Here is a 16,807-nt window from a genome sequence, read left to right as displayed (position 1 = left end):
TAACTATAAACTTTCCATCACGTTTACACAATCCTAGTTTTTAAAGAACAGAGATGGAGACAGTCGAGATAATCGAATTACATATTGTTCGAATCGTGAACTGAAGACAGTTTGCGCAATGATTCAAGTGTGAGCAGGTTCAATAATAAAATCCACTATGATCTCTAAAATTAACGGAGACAGGCAATAAACAATAATGGAATTCTCAATTCACCTTTGATCATAACTTTTATTTTCATGATTAATAACAAGAATATGGACTTTTTAATTTAAAACTATTCTTAGACTTAGACTTGAATTAACGTGAACTGTACATGTGACTAGATTGATAAGCATACGTCCTTTTGGCGGGACGTCCGTTTGAACTGTAATTCCTTTTAGAACGTAAATGTGTTGCAATCAGGGCCGGCGCCAGACCCGGCCAGACTATCTGGCGCCCTAGGCAAGATTAGATTCTGGCGCCCCTCCCCCCCCCCGGAAAATATAAATTTCAAAATTTATAAACAATATTTTTTTTTAAAAAAAATGCGCCCTTGAAATCAGCGCCCTAGGCGGCTGCCTAGTTTGCCTATATGGTAGCGCCGGCCCTGGTTGCAATTAATGTTTATCTTGATAATCGTGAAATAAAATAGATTGAAATGTAGAAGTTTTTTGCCACTTTATGTCCGTTGTTCTGTCAGTAGAAAGGGATGCGATGAAACTAAGCAGACATGTGATAAAAGAAAGACACGTCGTTCCATGTTATTGTTCTACAACGGAAACACGATTCCACAAAGACATGAATTGAGAATAATATAATCCTTTATATGGAGAATACAAAAAATATCATTCCGAGATTGAATTATACCTTTCCGATACGAATGCATAACGAATGATTAACTTTTTTCATATTTATAACAAAATTAAGGTAGAAGCGATAATGACATATTGTCGGTATTCATGCAACTTAAAAGCATCAAAATACACACTAAAAAGTTTCTCCTCTTATGCCTGAAAGTAAAAGATATGTTTACAACTGAAGAATTGAGAGCAAAGCTAGAAATTATGTTTAAGCACGAATCCATGTTCAAAATAACTGTGGCTAAAGACCATCAAGGCGGTGTCAGTACAGAACATACAAACTCTGTATTACAGAAAACTCGCGCAATAGTATGAAAGTCAACAGGTCAAAAATAAAGGCCACTCATATCCCTAAGATTATACCAGATAAGCAAATAAAAACAAATGACCTAGTCATCGATTGAACTTTGAACTAGAGTTGATTTTCCTTGAATAAAAAGTAACACGAAGGTGATTTTCTTTTGAAAAATAACATTTACCAAAATGATTTTTTGTCCACTCGAAAGACGACCACATAATTTGCAGAAGTCCAGTGGTGAGGTCATGAGAGCCCGAAACGTCCTGTTTCAGAGAAGCTGGTTATAACAGATGAACGTTTTAGGATGCAAATGTGCTGCAACTGATCTATATCTTAATCATTGTGAAAGAATACTCAAGTGACTTTGAAAATCAGAGCATTTTTGCCAACTTGTTGAACTATGGTCGCAGTAGAAGATCATATGGCGAAATGTAGTAATGTGGAGAACGATAGCAGTCGAGTTGCGAGAGATAACAGTCACGTGATGAAAGGTATAGACATTTCCCGCCGTTGTTTCACTCTAAAAACATTATCATACACACATAGGTATATACGAAAGCCGTCAGCTCTGAAAACGGTTTCCCGCAATGGTGTTAACCTATATTAATGGGCAATGTAGGGTAACAAGTTTGCAAGCATAGCTGTTGCTTGACATGATCGAGTGTAATTATTCCAGCTGGGCACGCAAGATATCACAACAGCATTTAATTTTGTCGCGTTGACAGGACGCTAATGAACATTCTACTGACTGGTTTAAACCCCAGGTCAATGTACCAGAGCTTAATCGAATGGCAGGCAGACTTAAAACATAGAACAGTCACACGATCGAACTTATCAAAAGAGGAGACAAAATGCACATGCAATGTCAAATACCTTCTTAAAATAGATATGTACTACAGTATTGTAATTAAAATGATGACTGTATTTGTGAATTATATATTAAAAGATAGGATGTTTCAGTCGATTTTTCCATATTAAAAAACCAAAACATTTTGTTTCCATTGTGATGTTTCAGCAGCGCAGCACAAAACATGAACCTTCTTCAATAATCTTAATGGCCTCTCGAGATTTTATAATTCCCAGTCCAAAATAGTCCACCATCTGTCCTTATCGATTTAAAGAATAAGTTCAAAAAGGCATATTTCACAGAAAGATTTATCTATACAAACATATATAGGGCAATGGTAAATTGTAATAAAGAATTAATAGAACATAAAGATTATATGTTTAAGGCTCTGCGTGAATAACTACATTGTGGATGAAGATTACCATACTTAAACGCAGGATTAGGATATAGGAAACAGAGAGACAGCAGAGTATCAGATCAGATGCATGTAAGTGGCTATACAATGCACGTGCAAACGTTACCTTTATTTCTGGAAAGGAATATGAACTCATAGACACCAGTCCCAGAAGACATACATCCCTACCTTTGGTTCAGTACTTTAATACACAACTGTTATTCAATAAATTCAATACGTGTTCCATTTGTTGATCGCTAGATAGTGATAAGATGTTATTCGTGATGTAATTTCCAGCTAAAAGAGCCATGGTTTACAGTGTATGCAAGAATTCTGTTATGCTAATAAGGTGAAGATTGTTTGAAGACATATAAGCAAGAGTTAATGTAATGAGCTTTTAAAGCTTGTGTTATTACTCCCTAAATTTATACATTACTTAAGAAAAAGAATTATAGTAAGACATCTTGTGAATGATTATTTTGACATACCCACCCCGATACAAAAGAAAATTCAAACGATGGTTTTTTTCTTCTTCTTTTCATGTAAACAATTCATACAGTTCCATCATAAAGTTAAAAGGAACATCAATACATTATTGGTTAGAATGTACGACCTGACGATCCGGGTTCAAATCCTCCCATTTGATCAACCCTGGTAAGTTACCATAGGTTTTCCTTGGGCAAGGTACTTTACTCCAATTGCCTCGGCACTAAATAACCTACTTATATTGCTGTGAATTAACGCACCCAACACAGCTTAATCATAAAGAATAAAATACAGTATTGTCGGATCTAAATATAAGCACATATATTAGAATAAATTTATGTAGAATCTAGAAATAAGCACGTATATTAAATCGTGAAAATGACACTCTTACTTCAGGCGCTTTGGCGATGATGAACATTTGTATTAATTAGGACCATCGTTATTAGCTGATTTTATCTCTCGCTTCACATTACACGTGCAGAAAGTACAATGCTATTATTTTTTCCTTCCAAATGGAATCAGCACAGTGGCGTCTTAAAAGTTTATTGCTATTTCGTTATCTGTGTTCTTGTAGATGAATGAGTTAAAATAAGGCTGCAAGTCTGAGTTATTTGTTTGCTTAAGCTAGCTTTGCAAAGAGATCGACCCGTATACAGACTGGAAAGCATGATTTCGTTTAATGTTTTACGACAAAGGAACACAAGGTCGAATATTTAGTGCCAGGGAAATTGAATCAAAGTGCCTTGTCCAAAATATACACCATGATGTCTCATTCGGACTGATCCGATGCTATTATTCAAATTCCGGAAGGCATTAGTCACATTGTTTAGAATTTTATTTCATAGCTAGTTCACGTTCGAAGAAATATTAAGAATATGTATGTATATGAAGGAAAGTATTGAAAGCAAACTGAAATATAATTAAGACAGCGAGACAAGTTGAGTAATATGTACGTATATGATTTATGGCACGTTAGCACAACATTCCCTATATGGAGCAGACTAAATTTCAAGACATATAAGAGAAGGTGGAAAAATGCATACATACATACATACATACATACATACATACATACATACAGACAGACAGACAGACAGACAGACAGACATACATATATATCATATCGTATACATACATACATACAAACATACATACATACATACACACATACATACATACATACAACACTTTCTATTTCAACTTTACTTATGTGAAGCATTGTCTGACGCCACACCCTTTAATGTTGCTAATAATAATTAAGCAATTAAGTTCTGTTGAAGAAAGAAAACCGATGAAGAACTTCTTCATTATTTATCAAAATGGGCATCATTCAGGCTAATATGTATATGTATATATAGTCATCGAGTACTTACTACAGACACTAGACTGATTGCCTAATATCCTTAGATCAGACAAGTAATTCATGTTCGGAATACATCAATGTTAATAATCGAGGAAAAAAAAACAAATATTTAGTCCACTAAATGAAGCAACACAAAATACATCCACTTGTTGACTTCCGTAAGCGCAAACCTTTTGAACAATCTAAGTCATGGGCATCGCGGCATTCTCTTTAGATGAGTGTAACTAAAGTGGGGTACTGATAAACGCTATCGTATTAATTAGTTTCGCACCAGTTCTTCACAAGATAATTTAACACTGTTGGAAAAATTGTAAAAACTGCGTACATGAATATATATATATATATATATATATATATATATATATATATATATATATATATATATATATATATATATATATATATATATATATATATATATATATATATATATATATATATATTAGTTAATGAAAAATTCCACGCTGATATTACGGTCGCTAACTAGTTCGTTGATCACTGTGTACATGAGATAAAGTTTCCTCCACTCCGAGACTGATACTCTGAGACTGATACTCCGAGACTGATACTCCGCGACTGATACTCCGAGACTGATACTCGTAGTTTAATTCCTAAACGGTTAAAAAATTGTCATGATAATGGAATGCTGCAAATGTGAAGCACGGCTGACTCTGAAACAGTTATGGATAACGGTTACAACACATCTTATTGTGAATCCTATCTGTACTCTACGTCTTATTCCGCATTGTAATCTTTGTTAGTATAGTCACTTACGTTGGGTGTACTCTCGCTATCTAGTACTCATCATACCTGTAAGACATTAGTGGGTACAGGTAATTGTGCTGATGGCATTAAGTTCTAACGTAAGTTAATGAGTCGGAAGCAATCTTAATACAGCTAATATTGTCCGAATTCAAGGTTTTTCAAATAGTAAAAGATATAATTTGGCACGCTTTTTAATTTGTGAGCTGAAACAAATCTCTGAAAGCAAAAGATATTGCTGAAATTAAAACGAATAAAGCATCGACAAAATGAGATGAGACAGATCAATGTGAAAATGGATATGATGTAATCTAATAGCTTAAATTTTTTGTCTTACGAATGTTCTTCTATATAATAATTCCTAAATCGCCATCTTGTTTAAGAAAGGCCTTCTTTAAAGGTCACTGGTCACCTACATTGTACAACGTGTGATTTGATATTATTATACTCATTAAAAAAGCATTTGTTATGTATGCACACCATAAACATGTTTAATTAGACTAAAATCCGCTTTTTTAAATGAAAGAAATCATTGGGCAATCTCGGTAAACAATTGGTAGTTTCCGCGTGCCAACAACGGATATGACGTATATTTATTCTATTCAACCTAGCCATTCAAGAGTTTAATTTCCCCACGTAAATGTCTATGTGATATATCTTACGATCGTGCTTTTGTACAGCAAACATGGTGCACTGTGCTGTATATGGATGTAACCAAAAGAGTGATGATGGGACAAAAGGGTTCTTTCATTTTCTGAAAGACCCTGTTTACCATATAAAAGTGGATTGAAGCTGTGGGATCGATTAGGCTGAAGGATGGGAAAGTCATAAATCCTCCTAAATCCCTTAGAAAGCTCTATGGTGCATATGAGAAGAGGGATAAATTGAGCGTAAGTAAAATATATCAACTAAAGGATTACAGTACAGTAATGTTACTGCAGATGTAAAATATTAATGTTTAAATAATCATAATACATTTTTGAATGTGCAGAGTGTAGACTTTGACCAAACTCTTTATTTAGCCTCATTGTAACCAATATGAACTCGAAAGGATTTAAATAAAGAAATATGAGGTATTATTCTGGGACGTTTATCATTTATAGATGTTCAAGTGTGTAGAATCAGTCATTTATATATATATATATATATATATATATATATATATATATATATATATATATATATATATATATATATATATATATATATATATATATATATATATATATATATATATATATATATAATATATTATATATATATATATATATATATATATATATATATATATATATATATATATATATATATATATATATATATATATATATATATATATATATATATTAAAGGCGGCAAGTCTCTCTCTCTCTCTCTCTCTCTCTCTCTCTCTCTCTCTCTCTATATATATATATATATATATATATATGTATATCTATGGTGAACCTTTATTCATCAAGGTATATGTCATAAGACTTAAGAAACTAAATATTTTTCTGTTGAATTTGTGGCCCCCCCCCTCCACTGCACGATATAATAAAATAGATAAACATCTTGAAGGCATCTGCCATTCACGCATGATACGTTATAAGGTGCAAAATGACCAAGATTGTATTGTATCAAGGTTACCCATACGACGTTATCTCGCAAATAAAAATAATTTTTTGAAAATACATTCACTGTGAGTGCAAATGATAATCTTTTCGCTAGCATGGATTACAAAAGTGTTATTAAAGAAAGTTGATGCTGTGTATACTATTTACCTTTCAAACATAAATTAACGTTTGTATCAATTATGATTATGCATGGCAAACAAATAGAAGCCCGGGTGATGAAAAAACATCAACTGGCAAAGAGCAATAAACCCATTAAACTTACCGACATGATTTGGAATACAAAGGTTATTTTATTACAAAGCAAGCCAATACCGGAAACTGAGTTTAGAATCTTTTAAGTGTGCCGAATTGTTTATGAAGTCGGCCGACATATGGAAGTCAGCATTGGTTATTTTTTGCCTGTATTAACGGGAATTTCGAAAATAAATTGAAACAATGGAGCAGTTTTGAAAGTGACACAATCTAGTGCGTCGTGCATGCAATATCGACATAAGGATGAACAGCAAATTAGTTTTCAAAAGTTTCATCTAAATGTTCCCTATCCATAGTTTATAGTGTTTTATTTTTCGACAACAAGAAGCATGTACTTCGTTTTGTTGGGATAACTGTACGTCATGTCCGTTGGCGTCCTCTGTAGGTGGATACTCGTAGCTAAGGGGAACTAATAGAGCTGTATATTTCTAATACAAGTAATTAAATTAGCATTTCTTCTTTACACTTGGTAATTGTTTTTTTAAATTTTTTTCGTGCGAGTATATTTACTTTTAATCATGTAATGTAAATCTGATGTAAAAAGCAAATAGTTAGAGTATGGCCTGTGACGTTTAACTATGAAGAATTCTCTTCTAATGCTTTTTTTTCTTGTACAAAATAGAAAAAAAAAGTAAATACTACTTGTGTTTTATCAATACATTATCGTTATTTCAGAGCGAGGATGATATTTGCTGTTAGATTTATATCTCGTTCTTTCCCCTAAAAAGTTTAAATCAGAGCAATAATTATAGGTTCCAGTACTTGCTGTCAGAAGGAACCGAAATAAGGACGTATATATATATATATATATATATATATATATATATATATATATATATATATATATATATATATATATATATAGTGCTGTTGCTGATATCGTCTTGTAGATCAACTGATGTCTTTAGTAAAATATGACCGCAACTTCCTTACGGTAATTGGTATTGCTTGGTATTATTAGGTCATTTTGCAGAGACAGATACTGATAAATTTAACAACTAGTTTGAAAAAATAAATGGATTCTTATTTCAGAAGACAGTTGCCTTCGAAGTACACATAAAAAAGCACGAACGCACACACACACACACACACACACATATATACATATACACACACACGCACATATATATAGGCACCCATCATCAGTAGTAATGTGCGATACTTTGGCGACAAGGGGAATTAACAGTACGGGCGCCATTTAGATAGTACTTTTGGGGACAAGTAGAATGCTGACGATGAAAACGTCAGTAGGTTTTAAAGTTTGGTATGGTTCGGGAACGAGGGGAATTGGATATCAAAATTGTTCATTAGACGATCTGATCTTTGGTTAATGACTTCGAGAACGGATGATGCAGTCATAGCTCTAGAGTAGTTTGGAAACTAGGTGATGATCATAGTGGACACAAAACATTTTATATACAGAGGACAAACAAAAAATAATTTAATATTTCTTTATGTCACTAAAATGTCAACATTTCAAGAAGTTTTTTGTTTTTTGTTTTTGAACAGTCAGTGAACGTGTGAAACAAACAAGACATTTCCAGTCACATACATCCTTTAAGAGGTAAAGCTTTTGGTGTACATCGCTAGCTACATACACTTCTTGGCAAGTATGAAAGATAGCGCTACAAATGACTTTTCACGTTGGTCGATTTGGGATTCATCACGAATCAAGGAACTTTTCAAGGAATAAGGTTCTTGTGTACAAAGTTTTGGTTTTCATGTCTTTCATGAAATGTTCGGAAATGTGCCCAAAAGACTCTGCCTGTAAACTAAACCAATAAATTGTCTCACTGACGCTCATCTACACATGGCGTCGTCCTCAGTTCTATTATCTTGTCGGAACATTTATTTCCATTGGTAAAATTCTAAGTCTTGAATCGTTTTATTGACTTCCGGCGGAACACTTCACGCAGAAATTGGGGTAAGCCTACTTCATTCATCGCGTATTTTCCCTAGAATCAGTCTGCTTATACTTTCGAATTAGCAATATTTTCAAAAATGTGTTTTGTGTGTGTGTGTGGGTGAGTGTGTCACTTGAATCTGTAGAAGAAGTAAACGCGTTCTTTCAGTTTCAGAGATAGTTTCTGTATATCCTCTTTTAAAATACCCAGATGGACACATATTCTGAATCCTCTAAGGGAAACTATGATGCACATGGTCTCCTTAACTCAAGTTGATAAACAATATTCAAGCAAACGTTAGGCAGTGGAGCCTGTCAGATATTGGAGTAATCTCCCTTTAAACGTGTGGCTTCAACTGTCGGAGACAAAATAGTCAGCCAAGTGAATGGAGACGATTATTCATCTTTAATGAATGCAAAGAATGGATTGTGAGTGCGAGGATGACGATCATATTATGGCAAATCAGTGGCAAAGCACAGGATCACATTCGTCTTCTTTCAGTAGGTGGGTACATCGGTTTGGTTTTGTGTCGAATTAATGTTTTTGGTTAAAAGACTCTGCTCAGAATGACCATATTTGCCTGGAACTTGAACACACACACACACACACACACACACACACTCTCTCGTGTTGAAAAGCAACGCCCGCATGGTACTATGTTATGATTCAGAAGTCACTTTTTTCTCGCACATAATCTGATTTATTTTTTTCGAGGAATAACAGAAAATCTAGGGATCTGACTAACGTACAGCCATGAGAGTCGTACGTTGTAAAACGAGGGTCTTGACTTTGAACCGATTTTAAGGCTTTTTTCAAAATCACCAAAGCTTGACTAGAACATATAGCTGATTGTCAGTCCTTTGGGGTTTCCGTTTGGAATGACGTTGACCTTCACGGAACTTGTAGCCATACATTTTGTATATGGGACTATCCGTGTAAAATTAACAAACGCAGTCTCCTAAACATTCCAATACCAAGCCGAATTTTTAATTGCTATTGTCTGTCATGCAAGCAGCAAAGCTGACTGACATTGCCACACTCATCGTGGATGGAGTCGAGAAAACTTTATAACCTCTTCCTAATTTATCAAGATCACTTATGATTTCGAGGTAGTTTTTGATCAGCTTTTCTTCATTGTAGTTGAGTTGAAGGTACATATACAAACTGATCTCATATTGACCGTTCTAAACAAGGATGGAAGCGCTTACCCCTGTATCTCACTCAAATAGAGATATATGCTTATGTGAAAGACGTTATATGGAATAACATAAATAGAGCGAGTGGTATAATTCTGTCAAAACAGGACTTGATAGCGAGGGACCAATCACCTAAGGAGTTTTGTTATGCACATTATGGTGACACCACTTAATGGCGCTGTTCCTAAATGGACTTGTGCTATATACACGTGATAGTCACACTACTTATAGGCTTTATTCCCAGTTAGACTTGTCTTATTTACAGTATAGTAACACTACTTACCAATGCTGTTCTATTGAGAATTGTGTTCTCTGTATGAATATTACTTACCGACTGTTCCCAGTAGAAATGTGTTATGTATTATGTGGTAACGCTACGTACCAACACTGTTCACATCTGGACCTGTGGTAGGGATATTATGCAAGCACCACTCACATGTTCCCGTTTGACCCTTTTTATGTTAGGCAGGTAATCCTACTGATTAGACAGCACCGTTCACATTTGGACTTGGGTTATGTACTATATGGGGATATTACTTCCAACGCTGTTCTCACTTTGCCTTCAATACAGTATGCTAACGGCGTAATGCTGCTCGTAAGCTCTGTTCTCATCTTGTCTTTCTTGCTACAGCATGCAGAGCTGTTTCCAGAAGTATTTATGTGACACATAAAATTAGTATTTAGTGCTTAATGCAATCTGATTAAAATCAGATTTCCACTATTATACAGGAAGATATTACAGAGACCGCTTAGGGGTCATGTTCTGGCAACCTATGTTATTACCATAACCACTAGTTTTATCAATCAATCCGATGAATTCATATACCTTCATGTTTGGAGATTGAGCGGTGCGAATGAAGAGAATAAATGTGTACCAAGCGATCTGACTCACTTTCAGATTTTTGAAAGCTGTATTTCCATTTGCAAATTCAAAGGTCACCAGATTATGATTCATAAGCGGTCGTCCTCAGATCTTCACGTAGGACAGCGGAGATCTGATATTTTTTCCAGAAAATCGGTTGACCTGAATCATTCTTTTTGTAAACACTAGGTGTTGATCTAAATCCTGACCTTTTTCAGAATTTGTTGCAACCTTCGTAAACAAGTTCTATTTTATTTTACAATGATTGGTTGTTTCCAAGGATATGATGCGACTTTGTCTTTAAGATGTAAACAATATTTTTTAATTTTTATTCTCGTAGTAAAATCATTGGTCTAATCAAGGTCATATTCTGTATACTTGATTTTTTAAATATGTAAACACATTCACGTGGCCCTGCGTTTCACATTTCCGGTTTTTCCATTACTGCGCATTTATTAGTTTTAATAGAGATGCGTAGAGGGAGATTTCTCAGTTTGGGGCTTTTTACACTGATGTCAAGTTATTTTGTTGTAGCCAGATTTTGAGTTATAATTTTCTTCAGATCAGTTGGATTTCATAAGGATTAATTTTGGAAAGACATTGCTTACAAATTTAATTTGGATTTCTAACACCGGTGAGTCATTATTTATATTTCTACAAAAAACTGTAGATAAGCACAGTACTGACTACAGCATACGTCATCGTTACCCGCTTTAGATTTTCGTTCAGGATTCGAACTTAAAATTATTAGAATATTTATTACTAGGACTTTTGCAATTTAATTCGTGGATTATTCTTGGATTATTTTTGGATTATTCTTGGATTATTTTTGGATTTAATTCTTGAAACCGTATGTTCTTCTCCTTTTTTCAGTTGTTTCATTTTTACAGAATTTTTCCAGGGATATAAATTATTTGTTAAATTTTGAAAAGCTTGTTGTTTGCACTCTTTCTGTGTTAATGTTTATTCGAGCCTAAACACATATCATATACATTTGGCGCTCGTCCTTGGATATTTGAATTTTGGCTAAAATATTTCAGAAAACTTTATGTTTTGTTTGAAAATTGAATTCTCCTAGTTTTTGAAATCTTTAGTAAGATCGACAGGCTTTTTCTAAAATGGCATCAAAAGTGGAAATCTTATTTTTCAGATCTTATACAGGAAAAATTAGATCCTTTCAAAAAAGATGAATACGATCTTTCTGAGGTAATGGCTTCCTTAACGAAACAAGACATGAAACAAATTTTGTTGCAGTATTTGGTAGAAAAGAATGTTTTAGATCAAAGTGTTTTGGTTTCAGTCAGTAAGCCTGTATCAGACTCTGACAAAAAAATGAAGGAATTATAATTAAAATACAAAATCGAATTGGAGTTGAGGAAGTTGGAGCTTCAGAAAGAAGAAAGAGAAAAACAAATGCATTTACAAGCAGAATAAAAAGAGAAAGAAAGACAAATGCAATTACAAGAAAAACAAACGCAGTTACAAGATGAGAAAGAAGAGAGAGAGGAAAGAGAGAAAGAACAACAAATGCATTTACAAGCGAAAGAAAGAGAGTAAGAAAGACAAATGGAATTACAGGAAGAACAAATGCATTTACAATCGGAGAGAGAGAGAAAGAAGAGAGAGAGAGAATATTATCGTAAAATGAAAGAAATGGAACTGGCAAGTGAATAACATATTCATATTTCAAATTCAAATTTAAGTTTTGATCTTGCAAAGAACATTAGGTTAGTGCCCCCTTTCAAAGAGAAGTAGACAAATATTTTACTCGTTTTGAAAAAGTTATATTACTTGAAGATTTAAAAACCTGTGTCCATAGTGACAGTATGGAGAGAGAGAGAGAGAGAGAGAGACATACATACATACATACATACATACACTTTATTTTAGTTCATTTCAACTAGGCTTCTGTTCATAGCCGTCCCATTGCCTATAGGTAACTAGATAAGAAGCTGTCGACTGCAGTAGACTGATATGTCAAAAAACGTTATTTATTTTATTCCGACCCGTGTCCGTTGCGTCCCCTCGGCTACCTTGTGTTAGAACGAGATAAACTGAAAATATCTACTGTTGCGGACTTACCAAACTGATTATCCTTCGGACTAGTTCATACTCAAACAAAAACATCGTATATTGTAATGATTTATTGTATTCTATCACGCAGAGTAATTATTGCGTTGAATATTTATTTCTAGGATAAAATAATCCCGGAAAAAATGGGTCTTAGCACGTTACACAATACATTCCAATTCTTCACTGATCGACATCCAGCTAACGAAAAGCATGCCTTCAATCACATTTCATTGTTTGCTAATTATAACCGTTATGATCTTTTGATACGGTCATACATACCTAAATCACTTTTGCAACAGGTCCCAATTCAGGGAAAGCGTATGTGCACAAAAAGATAAAGTTCTCTTCAAATTTACCGGTTATAAACTTCAGTCAAAGCTGAATGTATGTTGCGTAATGCAGACATCACGCTTTGTCCATTGGAGCAGTGTAGTTATCACATTTATCTAAAAAGATGGATACACGCGTCCAGCTAGCAACTAGACACTATTGTATTTTTTTGGCACATTGAAATTTAAAAAGTGTAATTTCAAGTCTACTTTTAATGTTAGCATCATTGTTCTAAGTACCAGTTCACTGAGTAACAGCGCAATGCATGCTCGTTTCTGCGGTTTCGTGTATTTGAAACCAGTAGGAGATTGGAAATCTATACAATTTTCATTAAGCTTAACAAAAATTGTTATGTCTTTGATTTTGTTATGTAACTTCAGTAGAGAGGCTAGGCATCTGTTTGCTGCTTGAACGGAACTGGTTAGTACAGAGATTGTACAGTGTAAAACAGAACACAGGTGCAGTCTTTCAGTAAGATAAATCAGACAAACCTACAATTTCCATAAAGACTAAGGCTACAAATTATGCATATTATTAAGCTTGGTAACAAAATACCATAAAGGTTCTTAGCATTATACTGTTAGATCAAAAACATCCTTATTTCGGACTTCACTTCAACTTCCCAAGTAAGTCCCAAGGACAACTACATGTAACTAAGAGAGAAATGATGGACATTTTCCAGGTATAATTAAATATAATTAAGATATGGATGAAGGCCATTTCCCAGGTACAACTAAATATAATCAAGATATGGATGGAGGCCATTTCCCAGGTACAACTAAATATAATTAAGATATGGATGATTTCCATTTCCCAGGTAAAACTAAATATAATTAAGATATGAATTAACTTCATTTCTCAGGTACAACTAAATATAAATTAAGATACGAATGGAGGTAATTTCCCAGGTACAGCTAATACGAATGGAGGTCATTTTCCGGGTACAACTAAATGTAATTATTACAAACGGCTAATTACCGGATACAACTACGTGCAGTTAAGATACGAATGAATGACATTTTTGCACATGAAGAAGATGGTACAAACGTTTATATAAATATATCACATTCACGCTGACTACGTCATTTCGAATAAAAACAAACTTGTTAAAAATAATTTTCCGTTTTTCTTCTATGGACCTTCCTACATTCTGAAGTAAGGAAGTTGAACAAAGTACCATCTGCATACGTTGCGACACCGTCGACGATAGAGTGCACAAAGAAAAAAACTATAATACTTTTTGAATCATTCCCTCTTATAAGAATAGACAGTCCATAATATACTATGAAAAGTTAAAAACAGACTTCATGACAATTTTCAAATTGTTTACATTAGAAGAACGTTTTGAATAAATTGCGTAGTTGAGTCATCGTCGCATTTTAGACAAGGCCCATGCAATTTGTAATGAAAACGCTCTAAAAGTATAGATATACCTTTTCGCACTGCTAATTTTCAACTCTGATTAAAAGTTATAATTAAAAAACAAATGCAGTATCAGTCTTTTGTGTACATATTACATAAACCATCGTTTCAGAGATGTTGTATAAATGACGTACAATTTAAAATTTGTATGCTATATACCCTTGGTAATCTACTTAAGTTGTACGCAGCTTAATTTAAGGCTTTTTCTTGTATACACAGAATAAACCTATTAAACATTGCTGTTTTTGTAGTAAGACTGCTACTTTGTAGCACGCATCAATCCGTCTTATATTATGTAAACTATCTCACAAACTGAATGACGTGATAACATTATGGGCAAAAATGTTACCTTGTGTTACCAGCCATTCCTTTAGTTATCTACGATAGCACAATCAGTTCATGTAACTATCATGCGCATAAAAACACATGTAGGCTTTTCCTTTTCACTTCTATATATGATAATGTTCTTTATAACTTAGTCTTGCAAGTCATTATAATAACTCTCTGTTTACAATTGCTGCCATTATCATATCGTAAGAATTACAAATAATCTGGAAATGTTGCTTGCTTATGAATCACCAGATACAAACATAAATCGCATATGTACATCCGGAAAATTGAAATTTTTTGCAAATTAGGTATGAAAGGGATAATTATGTGCGTATACATATATGAATTTGTTTTGAAAAATATTCTTAAGCTAAACTAGGTGTTTCAAGATAGGCAAACTTCTTGTACGTGCTTACTTTTAGATTAAAGTCATACATACATACATACATACATACATACATAGGAAGTTACGTAATTCTACAAGACATACATACATACATACATACATACATACATACATACATACATAGGAAGTTACGTAATTCTACAAGACTGATGATAAAAATCCAAATCTCACGGAGAGTGACCTGCATAGAAAAATTACTAGACAAAACATTGTGAAGTCTGGGTGTCATTTCCATTAATTTTGAAGTAGAGTGCACTTACCTATAACGAGGATCAGAACGTCTGAAATCGACAGACTGAAGAGGTAGCAATTGGTTGTCGTCTGCATATAATGATTCCTGACTATCACAATACACGTGCAAATATTACCCACAATTCCAGACAGGAATATCAATCCGTAAACTACAGATAGCAGTACCATAAGAAATACATCCTTGCTTTTTGGTCCCATTATTTTACGTAAGTATTCTTCAACGTTTTCCACAGACGTTTCATTCGTTGCGTTGCTAGATTCCGATACATTTTCATTCGCTGTATATTCCATAGATGAATGATTCTCCGCTTTAAAATACATGAAAGAAGTCATTTTTGTGATGATGGTGAATATACTTGTAAATTAGACGCTTATAAGTGTGTATCCTTCCATTTACTATTTCTGCTTATTGTTCCTTCTATAGCTGTATCTATTTACACCAGAAAACATTTTTTAGCCATTAAAGTCTCAAGTGTTGATTATTTTTCCCGGTAAATGATTCCACTCTGAATTCATTCCAGTTCCATCAAATAATAAACTATCTCTGTGAGGTACAAGACAATTTATTTTCAATCCAAAAAGCAACACTTAAAATACGATTAGAAGAGAATCGTTGGCATATTTTTCCCGTTTCAGCTAACATAAATTCATATGTAAAAGATTAAATAGATTAAATATTTATAGAAACGTTTTTACTTAATTTACTTTCACCTCTTATTCTCTGAAACGCACGAAGGTGTTTGGTACGTTTATAATCAACAGCCATACATATGTGTGCGTGCTTTCTTATTAAAAAAAGAGTCAGTACTGAAGCGCATCAGCCGAGTCAGTAGCCAATCTATTGCCCGTAGCCGCTTTGATTGATTGTTTAGCAGCTATTCTGCAGGATGCTTGTATTTGTTGTTCACGTATTCTTGTTACTTCTCGAGACAGGACCATCTACACGGCGGAATGCATGCGACACTATCATTATCCCATCACGTTCTGTATATTCGTCCATTTTCACAAAGTATTCCAATTATATACCAAGTCCTAAAGCCACAACGTGGAAGGAATCTATTAGGAGAACGTAATAACCAAAGTGGCATATTTTTGCTACATGACAAACTCCTTTTTAATAGATGTACGGCGCGGTATTTTATCAAACGTTATGAATTATTGTTGCTTAATTTTG

General features: G+C 33.9%; 1 protein-coding gene across 1 annotated transcript in view; it reads right to left on the bottom strand.

The window, feature by feature from the left end:
• Window positions 1–16,332, bottom strand: part of LOC149786294 (pyrokinin-1 receptor-like) — a 141,205-nt gene extending 124,873 nt beyond the window's left edge. Inside the window, exon 1 of the mRNA XM_089978173.1 lies at window positions 15,642–16,332. Within this exon, the coding sequence (XP_089834299.1) occupies window positions 15,642–15,966 (325 nt within the window). The 5' untranslated portion in view covers window positions 15,967–16,332. The remainder of the gene's footprint in view (window positions 1–15,641) is intronic.
• Between the last annotated feature and the right edge of the window lie 475 nt (window positions 16,333–16,807).

This window comes from Sinohyriopsis cumingii, chromosome 12 (genome assembly GCF_028554795.1).
Source record: "Sinohyriopsis cumingii isolate HCF-2022 chromosome 12, ASM2855479v2, whole genome shotgun sequence".
In the NCBI taxonomy this organism is placed as follows: domain Eukaryota; kingdom Metazoa; phylum Mollusca; class Bivalvia; order Unionida; family Unionidae; genus Sinohyriopsis; species Sinohyriopsis cumingii.
Note: the sequence above shows the minus strand (reverse complement) of the source record. Positions and strands in the feature narration are given on the sequence as shown.